General features: G+C 38.6%; 1 protein-coding gene across 1 annotated transcript in view; it reads left to right on the top strand.

Annotated features, from left to right (window-relative positions):
- KIAA1328 (KIAA1328 ortholog) overlaps positions 1-15,102 on the top strand; it is a 173,445-nt gene that overhangs the window by 113,884 nt on the left and 44,459 nt on the right. The window contains exons 7-8 of the mRNA XM_088054534.1: positions 3,324-4,009; positions 6,879-6,974. Coding sequence (XP_087910660.1) covers positions 3,324-4,009; positions 6,879-6,974 — 782 coding nt within the window. The remainder of the gene's footprint in view (positions 1-3,323; positions 4,010-6,878; positions 6,975-15,102) is intronic.

The following is a 15,102-nucleotide window of genomic DNA, read 5'->3' on the forward strand; positions in this document are numbered from 1 at the left end:
TCTTAAACATGTATGTACATGCAATAATATCTGTCAGGACCTTGCCTGTGCTGATTTTGTAAAGATATGCTCAGTTACTAGTTCATCCCTTCCAGTACAAAGCCCTTTGTGCTGGAGTCAGGCCGTAACTGTGCTTCTTCTGCCAGCACTGTGAATTAGAACTGCAAGGCACACAAGTTGCATTTAAGAACAATTTGCAGAGATCATAATGCTGTGTGCATAAAACTGGTGCACTGTTTGTCTGTTCATAGGAAGTTTTAAGGACTGGATGTTTGTTTAAGCTCTGCGCTGAATCCCTGAGCAAAAATTACTGGGGTTGCAGTAAAGACTTTGTAGACCTCCACACGTCTCCATCTTTAAATCATTCTAAAGATTATTAAAACCATTTTTAGTGTCTCCTTGTTTCATAAGAATTTCACATCTGATCAAGTCTTATTAACTCCTTATCGTACAAGGAGCAGTATGAGTTTGTTTAAGCCTTAGTTAAAGGAACTTGTATCTTTAAATACGGAACAGCAAGCCTGGAAGAGCTCCATGGAGGAGAAAGCACAGCTGTTCCATCATGGTCCATCATGGTTTCCATGTGTCCCATAGGCAATATCTTTCTTAAACTCATCTTGTAAAATTACCTGATTCCTTATGCTTGTGTGTCTTCAGACTCACAGTAGTAGGTGGGTCTTTGGAATATTTCTTTTCTCTACTTTTCCCCTTTACTTGGCCTGCATCTTACAGATCTGTCATGTCACATGCCGGTCTCTTCTGACCCCTCATACTTGTCAATGTCTATCCATTTTCCCTGCAATGTCTACCATCTTGCTGTATTTTCAATGAAGGCTTTAGCAGAAAACCCACATATTACTAAAAAAGTTGTTGACTAGTTTCTGACTCCCAATGGTTAATTTTCCTTCTGAGTTAGGCCCTGCAGAGTACTGAGTAGCCATCAAAGGCATGTTGGAACTCAGTCTTCTGCCTAACATGACCTCCTTCTTCTAAAGGAATAAGAAAATCCCACTCACATTCAGTGACATTAATGAGAATTTTCCCCCCTGCAAACATATTGTAACTGTGAAATAACATTAAAGTTTCTCTGCCTTGTTATGAAGTCTTTAAATGTCAATGCCATTTCTGAGACCATCAGGGCAGACTTAATGGTGGCCAAGGTCAACAAATGCTAACTGGTACATCTCTTTTGGGGCCTTCAGGGACTCTTAATAGAGTCTCAGCCATGAAGTTAATTTGCAATGTGGACCTTTATTCTTAAACCTGATGATTATTTTGTAACATCTTCATTTGTGTGCTTAGATTTCTTAACATTCTCTTGTCTCTTCAGTCAGCAAGCTGCTAAAATAAAGGTGTTCTCAGACATGTCATCTTTTGAGTTTCCTTTTTTAATGTGTGTTCTTTTTAACTACTATTTATGCGCTGCCGAAAGACAGGTGTTCGCTTTCTGTGACTACCCTACACTGCCAGTCCTGATAGGATCCTCTAAGAATATCTTCATGTCTGAGACCTTCTGCTGTTCACAGGGACTGGGAAACACTTCACCTTGAAAGATTCTTCCTGTAGGTGCCCTAAATGCTATATAATCAGAAGCAGGTAATGTGGGAAATGAGAGACTTCATCATCCTTTTCTGTATTGTCTAATTCAGATTAAAAGGGCTCTGTAGCCTTTATTTGTGTAGAAAATATTGCCCACATGGATGGCATGCTACAAATAATAAGTAACAAAACTCTGTCTTTTTGGCAGCATGTTGCATTTCTGCTCAGTTGCCCTGCGAGCCCCTCTGACTTTAAAATATTTTAGTGTCCTGCACTTTTCACCCAGTCCAAGCACCGGACTTTCCTCAGACATTTAGCACTGACAGTAATGCAAATGTCTCCAACTCACTGGGCCCTTTGGGGCAAAACATGACATCCTTGGCTTTCAATCACATGGCAGAGAGGATATATTTGTATGCACAAAACTGGAAATAATAAAATATCAGTATTCAGGTGCTAATCCACATTAATTTACATTCTGTGAAGTCTACAAGAAACTTGTAATTGGTTGTCTTGAAGGGCAGCTGAGTATATTTGGTATTTTGTTTATTTATTAAAAAAAGATTCTAAATTATACATATAAATGCTGCATAGATTTGTGTTATATCTCTTTCCTAATCATTGCTGTAAGCTTACTTGCATTCCTAAATTTGAGTGTTTTGGGTCTGGCCAACTGTCTTTGCACTCTGTATGCACAATACCTATCTATTGTAAGCATTCCCAGAGGGCAAATAATACCTTTTTTTTTTTTTTTCATCAGTGGATTCCAAATTTCCCTGCTAAGCCACTTACACTGCAGTGGTTTTGCTATCTTTAACAAATCTGGCTTCTGTAATTAAAAAGCCTCATATCTTTCTGGAAAGTCCCAAAGGCTGGAGGACTTTAAATTCAGTTTGTTATTGAAATTAATGTGCAGTTCTAGCAAAAAGAAATGCATGTGCCTGATACTGCTGTTGTGATGTGCATAAAAGCTCAAATGCTGAACTGCCTAGATGAACCTTAGTGCAAAGATACACCAGGATGTAACTAGGATTGTGATATCTATTACATAACGACCATGACTATAACAAAACCACTAGAATTTGATTGTACTGGGTTGACAAATGTGAATTACAGTTGCTTGTTTTCTTCAGAGTTTTATCAGACTATAATCACTTGCCCAGCTTAATTGAAAAATCGCTTACATTTATAGCTGTATTTAAACATGTTTTGTATTTAAATGACAGCTTTTGATGTACAACCAGGTTTTACAGAAAGTAGTTGGTTTTTATCTGTGTTTCTGTAAAGATATTTCAAAAACTCTCATCAAATTTCCAGCGGTAAGTAATATACCATTCAGTGCAAGGTGAAATGTTTTACATCAAATCTCCTGCTGTGTAATAGCCAATCAAAGAGTATTTATAGTGGCTGAATGGATTTTTTGGCTCAGTATTCAAAATTAAACATTTTCAAACCTTAACATTTAATGTTTTTTGCCACTCTTCAAGTTGATTTTATGTAACCCTAGATGCTCACAACTACTTGATACTCTGAAGTGACTCATTTTATGCTGAGGATCCTGCAGACGGTAGTTTTACATTTATTACACTTGTGTAGATGGAATGAAATGTTGATTTGATAGCAGATTTGTGTCTGTGTTCTGGTAAATATTTTGTTTGGTTTGGTTGTATGTCCGTCAACACTGACCAGCAGCTCTTGTTTCGAAGAGAACACATTTACCAAGGAAAATTGGTGAACAAAGATTAATTTTAGTGATTTACAGGAAATTGTTTCTCCTATTGCAGGTATCCAGTAGGAAGAGCTTATGCCAACAACCCTCTTTGGGGCTGGACAGTTTGTATTTGGGTATTGAGGGTCCTTGGACACTTCATAAGAACAGTAGAGCACCGAAGGCTGGAAGCCCAGCCCATGTTGTGTTGTCTCAGCCTTGCAGGAACAACCATGATTACAGGACTGAAATACATGACAACCATCAGGAATGTCTGAAGGAGTATCCAGTGGAAAATGACTTGCACAGAAAGTGCAACAACATGATTTCCCCAGCCAAGCAGAGGAGCCCTCACCGTGTAAAGCAAGCTCAGGAGATGGACCAGCGAGCAAGGGAATTTCAGAGCACGTGCCCTCAGCGAGTGAGTCATGGCTGTGCCTGGAGGCATGTGGGGATCTCAGGGAGCATGGAAGAGAGCTGCTATATCAGCCAGGTACTTGGAAAACATTCTGGGACAGTTCACAAAGCCTGTGATCATTCCAGGCCCTGTCGAGGTTCTGGGCTGAATCACAGCACAGACCCAGGGCCTAAGGAAACAGAGCTGGCTAAAAGGTTATATGAAGAAAGAAGGCAGAAGCTGCTTCTGCAAAAAATGGAGCTGGAAATTGAAAAGGAACGACTCCAACATTTATTGACTAAGCAAGAAGCAAAACTGCTCCTAAAACAGCAGCAACTACACCAATCCCGGATAAATTATAACAGGTGATTTTGAGACTTAAAATTAAAAAAAAATTCTAAAATTTCTAATGAGCACATGGGCAATAGTTGATTTAAGTGGGAGAATAGAACAATGCAACAATAGGTAGAAGAAAACAAGACAGGCAAGGCTTATGGCACAGTTTCTAAGAGTGATTCAGAGGAGAGGAGACTTTAGTACGTTAGTGTATACTGTTGGGAAGTGGCATGACAGCTGTGGAAAGCAGCAGAGGAAAACAGTATGTGGTAGAAAGAAAGGCAGAAGAAAAGCACTGCTAAAAGACTATGTTGGAAAAGAAAAGTGGTAGAAGAAAATGAGAGGCTGATCTTAGTGCAGGCACTTGAAAGCAATACAGACATTTGGCAAGAGGACAGTGTGAGCGTGGATGACGTAGATGTGGCATTCTCCCTTCTTTCCTCAGCAAGGTCAGTTTTGAAGTGTTGCACCCTCCTAGGTTGGGACTGAGAGGAGTGTGTTTTACAGAAAAGATGGAGATCATGATATATATATATATATATATATATATATATATATATATATATATATATATATATATACACATACACACACGTGTGTGTGTGTATTTATATATGGAATATATGTTTTCCCCCCATATATTTATGGAAGAGGAAGGGAGCTAAGTGTAGCAAAGACATTTTCTTTCCAGTGACGTTAGTGAAAAGGGAGAATGCCAAGACTGAGGCACAATATGTGCTCAAAACTTGAAGGGAGATGGAGCAGCCATAGAAATGTGAGACGTGGCTTGAAAGGCCTGTGAGTTTTTTGCAGAAGGTAACACTTTTCTGACAATGTAAATAGAGTCTTTGAGATAGGGGGAGCAACTGGTTTTATTGGTATTATGTTATTAAAGTGAGCCGAACAGTGAATGGAAACAGGTTAAATTAGCCATTGTAACTCAGCTGAGTACTAGCATTTCAGAATTGGAAAGGAAAAACAATAGGGAAAAATTCTGCAGTTTTGGCAGGAAGAGGCAGTAGGAGTGTTTCACAGTGGCAGATATTTCTACTGTTTTAATATGGCAGCTGCTGACAGCACCCCATGAAAATCTGCATTAGATGACCCACTTCCTACATCTGTGGACTATAACCACCATGAAGAAGTACATCACTTTCCCATCTTCATTTCAACCCCCTGGTTACTTTTCAAACTTTAAAAAAGAGTATGGTGATCTAGGTGGTCTTTTGTTTGTCGTCTTGGATTGTTGTTTACATTGAAAAGAATGTGTTTATGTGGGTTTAAAAGTACCTGTCTTAGAGGAAATGACAAATGTGTGTGTTGAAAATGACTGAGATTGCTAACAAAGGTTTATGACTTCAGGTGAGAATTAAGTAGGAACAGATGGATTTTTAATCATCAAATACCTTAATTCTATGCATGCATCCATCTAATGAAAAACAAGTAGATATGAAGGACATACAAACTGAGTTTTTTGGTGGATTATTTTTATTTCTAATGGAAATTTTTCAGGTTTGGAGGCGTAAGTTCAGAAAAAAATGCACCTTAAATATCTACAATGATGTGGTTGTTAGTACCATTATATTTATTATAGCTCCTTTTTTTTTTCTGATAAAAACTCCTTATGGTTTACAGGACTTTAGTTACTTAAAAAGAATTCTGTGAAAAAGAATCATATATGATCAATCTGAGGGCTTTGTATTTTTGAGATCTCTTTTCAGAGGCGCGTGTGAAGTTAGATTTGCCATATTCTCTCTAAGAAAACAACTAGAATATAATGTGCTTTCTCTTAAAAATATTTTAGTATATTTAGAATTAGATGTTTGATATTTAGAGGTAAATCTCTTAGGCATGACAGTTCTGTTTCAGTTCCAGATATATAATTCACTTCTTTACTTGGTAACAGGGTAATTTTATATACTGCTAACAATAAAAATTTGTTTAGCTAAGCTCAAATACCCTTTGCTTCATTGCCAGGAGGTTCTAACTGAGTTAGAACAGTGTAACAGTATAAAAAACAATACAAGAAAAATCCTTTTCCAGGTAGTATTTATTTTTGTCTGTCCTGCCTGTGTGGAGTTCTGGTTAAGGTCCATTTTCATTGAATGACAAATAAGAGGTTTGACCACTTGCAGTTATTGGCAACTAACTTTTCTAATCTTTTAGCTAAAGAAAGCATTGATCTTTCTTCTTTTGCCACACTGCATCATATCTGCTTTTAATTTTCCACATTTCTCTATTTAGCCTCATGTGACTGTAGTCCTTTCAGTTTGCAGTTACTCTCAATGTTAAATAGTTGCTCAGCTATCAAAAATAGCGTGTGTATGTGCAGTTCAGTGTCTCCTCTTGGTTCAAGCCTCACTGGAGCAGACCAGTAACAGCAAAGCTTGGAAACAGGAATTTTAGTCAAATCAAAAAGAAATACTTCGATCTTGACTTTTCTGTCTTTGTTGGAAAGAAAGGAGAAGGTGGAGTGATCTGCTAAAAATGGAGCATCATTTGTGGGCCCATAGTTTGAGGACACACAAGCATCTTATACAAATTCTGTTCTATGCAGCTTACACATGATGCCTTTGAGCTCTGCTGCTGTACTCTGTCAATTAAACTTTTCTGTTTCTCTAACAAAAAGACTGCAGATTTTTCCTCTTGTTTTCCCTTTCTATTGCTGAAATGCTAGTACTCAATTGAGTTACACTGCTAAGGTTGTCCCAGTGGTAACCCTTAGAAGCAAAGGCCCTGGGCCTGAACCAGCCTTCCAATACAACAGTGTATTTGAAAGTGTGAAGATAATTGTGATAGCTTCTACATTTAATGTGTGTTCTAGACACATAGGCCACCTTTTAGTGGGAAGTTCCTGGTGTGATTTGACCAGCTGCAGAACTGACTTGTTTTTTCCAGGATTAGAGGCCATGTACCTGGCTCAGAAGATGTGCCCATTGCTGAAGCACCCAGAGAACTTGCTGTGATGATGAACGGCAGCAGCATGGGGCTAAGGTAATTTCTCTCTTCACTTCTAAGTGCTTCACAGGATCGGTATATCTTCTTGACAGTGTGCTGTTGCCTGCCAAGTGTATTTGTTCATGTGTTTGTTTCAGATTAAGAGCTTTTTTCTGCAGGAAGGGTAAAATTCATTGACTGCTGTGTTTTATGAGTCAACTCAATAGTTATGCTGACCTGTTATTACTCAAAGTTTAGGGGCTGACTTCTTGAAGAGACTTCAGGTTTTGTGTGCCACCTCTTAGCCTGGTACAAAATAGAGTTTTCACAAAACCTTAGTTTTAGTTATTTGTTATAGGTGCTGTGCTGCTTGTTACTTTTTAAATTAAGATCAGAACATCTCTTTATTTGGACCTGATGTAAATAATACATTATCCTTTAGCTCTCAGATAGATCTTCCATGGTTGGTGACAGTTACTTCTTTTTAAATACCTCTGCATTGCACCTCTACTTCAGTGTGATCAGAGCAAACCAACACTGAAATAACTGGAAGCAAAGTTAAGCCAATATTTAGCTCTCTATCTCCATCCTGCTTGCTATTTAAAACTTTCAATCAGTACACTATTGTACTTTCCTTCTGTCCTACCCTGTCGCATTCAAGTTAACACTGGAAGAAGATTCAGGCTTATTAGGAGAGAAATAAATAAAAACTGGCAAGGTTTTCTCCTTTTTTCAGAAAGTAACAGCTTCTTGTTCTGTGCTGTAACTATAGGTGTTCTTTTGACCAAAGAATGGTGGACAAGATGAGCAGCTGTGCTTTGAATGACTCCTTCCTTAGCGACAAGAGAATACCTCAAAATAATAAACTTCTCTGTTGAGAACACTGGGAGAACTGATAATTAATTTATAAACTAAGGGTCCAGTACCTTCTTTTCTCTTATTTTTTAATTTCATTATACTAATTTTGTTTTTCTTTTTGAGATCCCCTTTCATTGAAAAGGGATAAGCCTTTTATTCTCCAGAACAGCAGGGGTTGTTAGTTTCCTTGGAATACTTCACTGCTAAACCAGGTGTTTGTTACTGCTGTGAGTTACTGGCATATCTTTGTTGTATTTGGATGCTCTTTTCTTTAATTTTCACACAAACGGAAGTGATCAAAGTATTATCACTGTAACAAAAAAGATGGAGAGTCATGACATGTTGAAGATGCAGCAGCATTAAGCCCCTTGGAGTAAAAATGTAACCTAGAACATCTGTAGGGCTTCTTGGCAGCAGTTTGCCAAAAACCTGCAAATATCTACATATCCTAACAGGGAAAATGAGGAAAACCTGTGCTGTTAACAAAATGAGAGTCCTAGATTTCAAAAGGTTCCCCACCCTCTCTTCGTTCCCCTAGTTTAATTTACTGTAATTTTTCAAAGTTATTGTGTGTTTGAGCAGTCTCAAGGTGCCATGCCAGCTGGTTACAAAGTTTGGCAGGAAAACACTTGGAAGTTTTTCTTCCTATATCTTCAGTTTTGCAAAGGTTACCAGATGAATAGTCCCTAAATAATTTACTCTAATGTAAGGCTTAAAGAGGCTGTGGAAGACAAGTCCATTTGTCTCTTTTATGCATTTGAATATGTAAGTGATGTTTTCTTCAGCACAGAAAAGGAGAATGTGCAAGTCTATGGCTGTGTCTTAGAAAAGACATACATCCTTTTTTTAACTGTTTCTTTTGATGTTTTTTTCTCCTGCCTTTTCAATTTTTAGGGTTTTTTTTTTACATAATGTGGGGCTCTTTGGTTTTTTGTGTGAGTTTGGGGTTTTTTGGTGTGGGTTTTTTTTGTTTTGTTTTGGTTTTTTTGTTTTTTTCTTTGTGGTGGTGGTGTTTGCTTTTTAATTGACCTATCAAAAAGTTCTTGTTATGGCAAATGCCAACAGAACATTAATGGAAAATCATCCCACAGCATAGAACTTGATTTCAGTCTTCAAATAAACAAAACTTACTTTAAAAATATCCTGGTATTTTAAAGGAAATGGTGAAATACCTTTAAAATATGAAACTTGCTGAAGTGAAAAGTAAAATAAATAATATAATCAGGAACTGAAAAAACATTGGTTTTTTTATATAATTAACAGCTCATTTTGTGTTAATTATCTACAATTACAAAAATCTAAATGCAATTTATTCTCTACTATCTGTAGGAGGAATTGTAGACAAGAGAATGTGCATCACTGCCAGGCGTAAATGCTATAGGATGGGTACAAATAATAGAGGAACCCTTAATGAAAAAAAAAAAAAAAGCAAATAGGAGCATGCAGCTGTGCCAGACTATTGCAAGGTAATTGTAGTAAAAAATGAGGTATGTAGTTTAAAAGGCATCTTGTCATCTCCTGTAGGGATTAATTTTTTCCCTCACTGAAGAAAGCAAAATAGATTCCACAAGGAAATACAGTGCAGAGTTTGATTTCTGATGCAGATTTTCCTCATAGTCTGTTAGTGAAAATGAAAACTTTGGTCTCAGGGGCTACTTCTAACTATAGCCAGATTTTCAAAGGATGCCTGTTTGGTTTTTCTCTTCTACATGTGCTGTTAAGGTCTTTTTGTTGTCATTGTCAGCAAGCATTGTCCATCTCAGACTATTTGGGTACCTATTATGATATGAATTTGCAGTGTTGGATTTGTCTCTTCCCTGATGTTGAGAAGCAATGTGCCTGTCCCTTTGCTTACTTGCGGCTGGGCCAGCATTTGGGACTTGAACCACCTTCAGATGCAGGATCTCCATTTCTCTAAGGTGCAGCAGTCAGAGCAGGTTTTATTGAGGATGGTTTTCAGTAGCTTGGAGTGCTCCTAAGTGAGCCCACAGTTTGCAGGTATGGAGATGGTAGCTTGTGCAATTAATGGCAAGTTGTCTGTATAATTTCTTTTCAAGTCTGCCCCAGTGTGCAAGATGCTTTAAAATATTCAAAATAAAAACATAACCTGATGCATTTGTTTAGCATAAAACAGCCTTTTACAAAGTGCTTTCCATCTCCCAGACGCAGATGCTTGGTACATGCTCAAGTACCCACTCCATGCGTATTCAGTAGGATCAATACACCCAGCACCTGCTTTTGTGTGTGCTCCTGACATCTGCATCTGGGAAAGGAATTTTAAAGCTCTTCCCTCCTTCGTTTAATCTTAACTTTGATCTGAATGGCATGGAAATAAGATGAATTTAATGGCACCAGCTTGAGAAAACACAGTTTTTCACTTGCAAGCACCCCTCCCCAGAGTTCTGCTGTGTGTCTAAATCTTAACATTCAAGATTCCCTGCTTTTCTGATTCTTAGGTTTCCTGTAAGGCTCTGCCAGTGTGGCTTTTTGCTGCCTTCTCTCTAATGGGCATCTTTGCCTCGGATTTCACACAGTTCTGCCACCGAGCCTCTACACAAACCCATGGCTCCAGCAGCTATCAGATGTGTTTACAGTTATCTGCAGGCACTTGTTCAATGTATGCTATCTGGTGAAAGGATTCTTTCCTGCTGTATTAAAGGTTTTCAGGTGGAATTTGCCACCTTTAATTTTATTGAAGGCTCTTTATGTTTGTGTGCCTCATTCTACATCACCCATGCGTATTTTTGCCAGTTTGTATTTTTAGTTACTTGAAAATATCAAACACAGGATTCAGCGGTACTTCCCCTGTACTTGGATGCTCATTGCTATGGTGATAGTTCCAGGAGGGAGTGCTGTCAGGGGTCCTTTAAAAGATTTTTATTTTTATGGTGTAACTATTTTTAATATCCAGTGAGAGAAGGTGACAATTATCTGTTGCTCCTTGTTTAATGCTTTGTTATGAACTCTCTTTTCTGAGGCTTGTTAGACATGCAGACATCTTTCTGTGGTGATGTGCAAGCACACTTGTGTGCTTTTGTCCAAATATTCAATACAATTAAATAGACCTGCAGAGGAATGCAGACTCGCAGCTCCCCCTGCTGTCCCAGGCATATCCAGATTTGTTCACTCAATTCCCCCCTCCAAATAATTTAAAAATAAAATAAAAGTAGCTATTGCATGGCTCTGCTACTGCTGGCCTGTTTTTTGCTGGCCCCATTACTCCTGGTTTTGAGGAGAATTGAAAAACAATGGTAGCACCCATTTGGTTTCCTGAGAGGAATTTTCTTTTCAGTTCTTCATTCCAGCATGTCACTTCCCAGGTCCTGAGGTATGTCCGGGTCCTGGGCCTCTGAAGGAGAAACTTTCACAAGGGCTGCAGCTGGCTCATTGTCCAAGACTCACAGGTTTCCGGTCATCTCTGAATTGTCCTTGGTCTCTTGAAGTATATCTATATAGGACTCAGCCAACTTTTAGGAGTGTACTGAATACAGTTTGTTGGGATTTTTTTTCTATTTGCTGTTTTGGCAGACTGGCACATTAAATTGGGATGAAATCAACTGTGCTTGCAAATGGCCCATAAAATCTGTGTATGTGGAAGCTGCTTACCCACCTGTTAGTGCTCCTTTTAACAACCAAGTTACTTTCTTGTTCCAGATAATTTTACATTGAAGTTCGTATCATTTTTAGATAGGATATTTGTGGTACTTGTTTGGCTGGTAAAAAAAAAAGTGCTTGCAGATCTGCCAATAGTGCACACGCTGAATTAGGTGCAGATATGAGTTTTTCTTTCTCTTGTGGTGGTGTCTGGCTATATATAGGCACAGAATCCTTCCAACAGATGGCTGCTGGAGTCTGCTGTGACGTATGGGAGAGTACAGTCAGAGTTAGACACACATTTTTGGTTCATTAGTGCCACGTGCAGACTCTGAAGGTAGTAGGTTTTCTTGTACAGGGTGAAGATCTTTGTTCTGATGTAGTTACTAAAAGCATAAAGAGGAATGTGTGGCAATTTTTTACATATACCTATGCATGCATTTAATATTGGGGTTTTTTTGTTAGGGTAGGCAGTGATCCTTATCAGACTGGAGAGAGTGGAGTTCATTTCTGCTGACCTGGTTCCTTCACTAATCTAATTTTCAGGTTTACTTTCAACTGCAACAGTGATTTCAAGCTGCCTATCTAACATTTACCTGGATTATGCTGATTCTGTTCTCATGATCATGTCTGCTGCACACAGCAGTATTACATCATTCCCATTGCAGTCCAAAGTAACCTTGAGCAGGAAGCCTACTGAGTGGCTGGAGGTATAAGATGTAAGCAGGAAATGCCATAAGTGGTTTCTATAGGCAGATACACTCAGCCTGTAGGTGACGTCTTCAAAAATCACAGACACCCAGGTGTTAGAAACACTGCTAAGCTTAGGATGGCAGTTGGTGAAAACAGGCTTGTTAAAACACAAGTGCTTTGGTATTTTCACAAAACTTGCATTTCCTGCCAGTGCTCTGCATGGGCTTGGTTCAGTAATATCCCACATCAAAACTGAAAGTGCTTGGAGAATTTTTTTTTTGAGTTGAAATACGTGAAATACATGCATCTCCTGAAGGAGTTTGTTCCTTGCCAACACTTGCAGACAGTGAGAGACATTTTTGCAAGTCATTTGCAGATGCCTCCTTTACAGGAAAATGTAGACACTCTTAGTTTACTGGCTGAATTGAATTTTGAAAACCTGAATACTATTTTTATAAATTGAAGTGGATTACTTTTTCAGACATACCATTTTGTTACTTTTTATTTTTATGTGTTATCTTGGATGAAGAGAATATTTTGTTAAATCTAAACATTCATATGTCCCAGAAATTTATCAGTTGGAAAAGTTAAGAAAAACCTCATAAAACAAAATGTTCTGGAAGGTAGTTTTTAAATCAGGAAATTTTAAACCCACCCGTACAACTTTCATGCCATTTAAAGCTTATATCAGAACTGATGGGGCAGGACTAAGAACAAAAGCTATTGGTATTACAAAGTTAAGTGAGAAGTCCTCTGTACCCTGCTGTTCTGCCCGTGATCACAGCTGCACTATGCTAAAACACACTCCCCCACCCCTCCTGTGACCTTGGCTGCACTTCAGCACTCAGAGAATTCAAGAAATAGGCAAACTTTAGTAAATATTAGGTTCTGCCACTTGCAGATTTGCAGACTACATATAAAGATAGTAGCACATGTGCCCTCACTCACTTCCCAGCTCTGGCTCTCTCTGAAGTGGACTTTGTGTATTTGCCACTGAATTATTCTGGCATAAAACTTCCCAGACCATACAGATGTATTGAGTTTAACACTGTGGCTTTGCACAGGTGCTGAGGCTTCCCAGAACTACCCATTATATTTATAAAAGTGCTAATTTCTGTGAGCCATGCAGAGAAAATTTTAGATTCAGCCCAGCTGATTTGTTCTTCACACTGCTCCTGCAGTGAAGAGGATTGATTTTTGTGTTTCTTTCGATATTTGGCTTCATTTCCTCTGGTACCCAGTGCTTCAGGCCTTAATCCTTTAACCTTGACTGCGAGCATCAATGCTTCAGAAGGGATCAGGCCTTTTGATGGAGAGAAAACATGTTTTGTTGTACCAAATGGTTGGGAGTGGTGTAAGGCAAGACAGATCTCCAGGCAGTATACATTTCATTGTTGTGTTACAAGACTATAAACAGAGGGTGGGTTTAGTGGGGATTATAAATAATCTCGAGGAAGGTGGGGTATTAAAAGCAGTGGAAGAGAGTTAATGACTTTTTCTTTAACATTTGACCAATAACCAGTCTATCATGACAGATGTGTACTGGGTTGCCAAATGCTATAGTCTGATTTGGGTAATGGTTCAAAGCTCAGCATGTCATGGAAATGCCACTGTGGTCCCTGATGGAGCAGGGGGAAAAAAGCTTTTTAGCTTCTCAAAGGGCAGTATTTGTGGAAGCAGATGCTTGCTTGCCCTACCCAGCATAAAGAACAGTTCTGCGGGCAGCCGGGAGAGTTCGTACTGCTGGATTTTTATAGGATCATTAATTATATGTTATAAGGCAGCTAAGCATGGCATTCCTAACTCGATGAATTCCATTATGAATGGCCTTTTCATATTCCTCATCTCATTATATTAAATGCATGTGACCTGAAGTTTAGCTAAAGTTATTGTTCGGGTTAACTTTCATTTAGTGGTTGCCCTAGTTTTAGAAACAGTATGATCTTTAGATTTTATTGAAAGTCAGGTTTTTTTATGCATGTTTTCGCAGCACTATTTTAGATAATTTCATTTGAAACTAGGTAGGAACCTCTGTGAGGTGGCAGGAAAGGGATTTAGTCACTCCTTGATTTGACTGGAGATTTCTGTACCCACTGGATGACGACATCCTGTTACACGGATTTGGCTATCATCTCCCTGCCAATAACTCTTAAACCTTCTGCTCTGTTCCATCTAGTCTTGCATATCTGACTGCCTCCCTGACACATAATCCCAGCTGTTTTCCCTTCAGATCGTTCCTAATCTGGCCAAAACAGAGCTCCATACATTTTTTGTCTGAATCTCTCTTCATTTCTGATTTTGATAATGCCACATCCTCCCTGCCGCTCAGACTCATAACCTTGGGATCACTCTCCTTTGCATGCATCTGGGCTGCTGACAGCTATTGCAGTTTCCTTCTCCTTTGCAGCCAAAATATCTTTTTTGCTGTGTCAACAGTTAAAAAAACCCCTTTGTTTTAGTTCTTGCACCTTGACTACTCTAAAGTATTCTGTAACTGCTCAGTATTCATTCACCTGCTTCAAAATAAGTTTTCTAAATGGGTATCTTGGCTGCTTCTTAAGATCTTGTTTGCTTTGCTTCTTTTGAACTCTCCTTCAGGGACCAGGTGTCTGTTAAAAGTCATAAAGCTGTTTCTTATTTTATTTTCTCTGCCACCACCTGTTCTTAACTCCATCAGTTATGTGGCACTCAGAGGTTTTTTGGTGTGTTGGATTAACTTTCAGCCATGTGCTGCTACTACATTCCCTAATTCTTTCTGTCTTTTGGGTCATGTCATGGTTACTTCTGCCTTCATCTGTGTGTTCTGATAATGTCATTTTTGTTTTAAATTTTATCATTTTGAGCTTTTTTTTTTTTTTTTTCCTAAGCTTTTTAAGGGTGTTCTTTTCCCCTCCCCACCCTCAATCCTAATTTGGTGAGTTTCAAACAAATGTGTTTCTTCACACTGATTACAAAGATGGTCTCTGCCTAGTAAATCCATCTAAAATCTAAGTCATACTCAAAAGATTTCATTGGTGATCTGGGGAGAAAAGCATTACAA

Source organism: Pseudopodoces humilis, chromosome 4 (assembly GCF_049639895.1).
Source record: "Pseudopodoces humilis isolate 2021_Gansu_Grassland_sample_001 chromosome 4, ASM4963989v1, whole genome shotgun sequence".
Lineage (NCBI taxonomy): Eukaryota > Metazoa > Chordata > Aves > Passeriformes > Paridae > Pseudopodoces > Pseudopodoces humilis.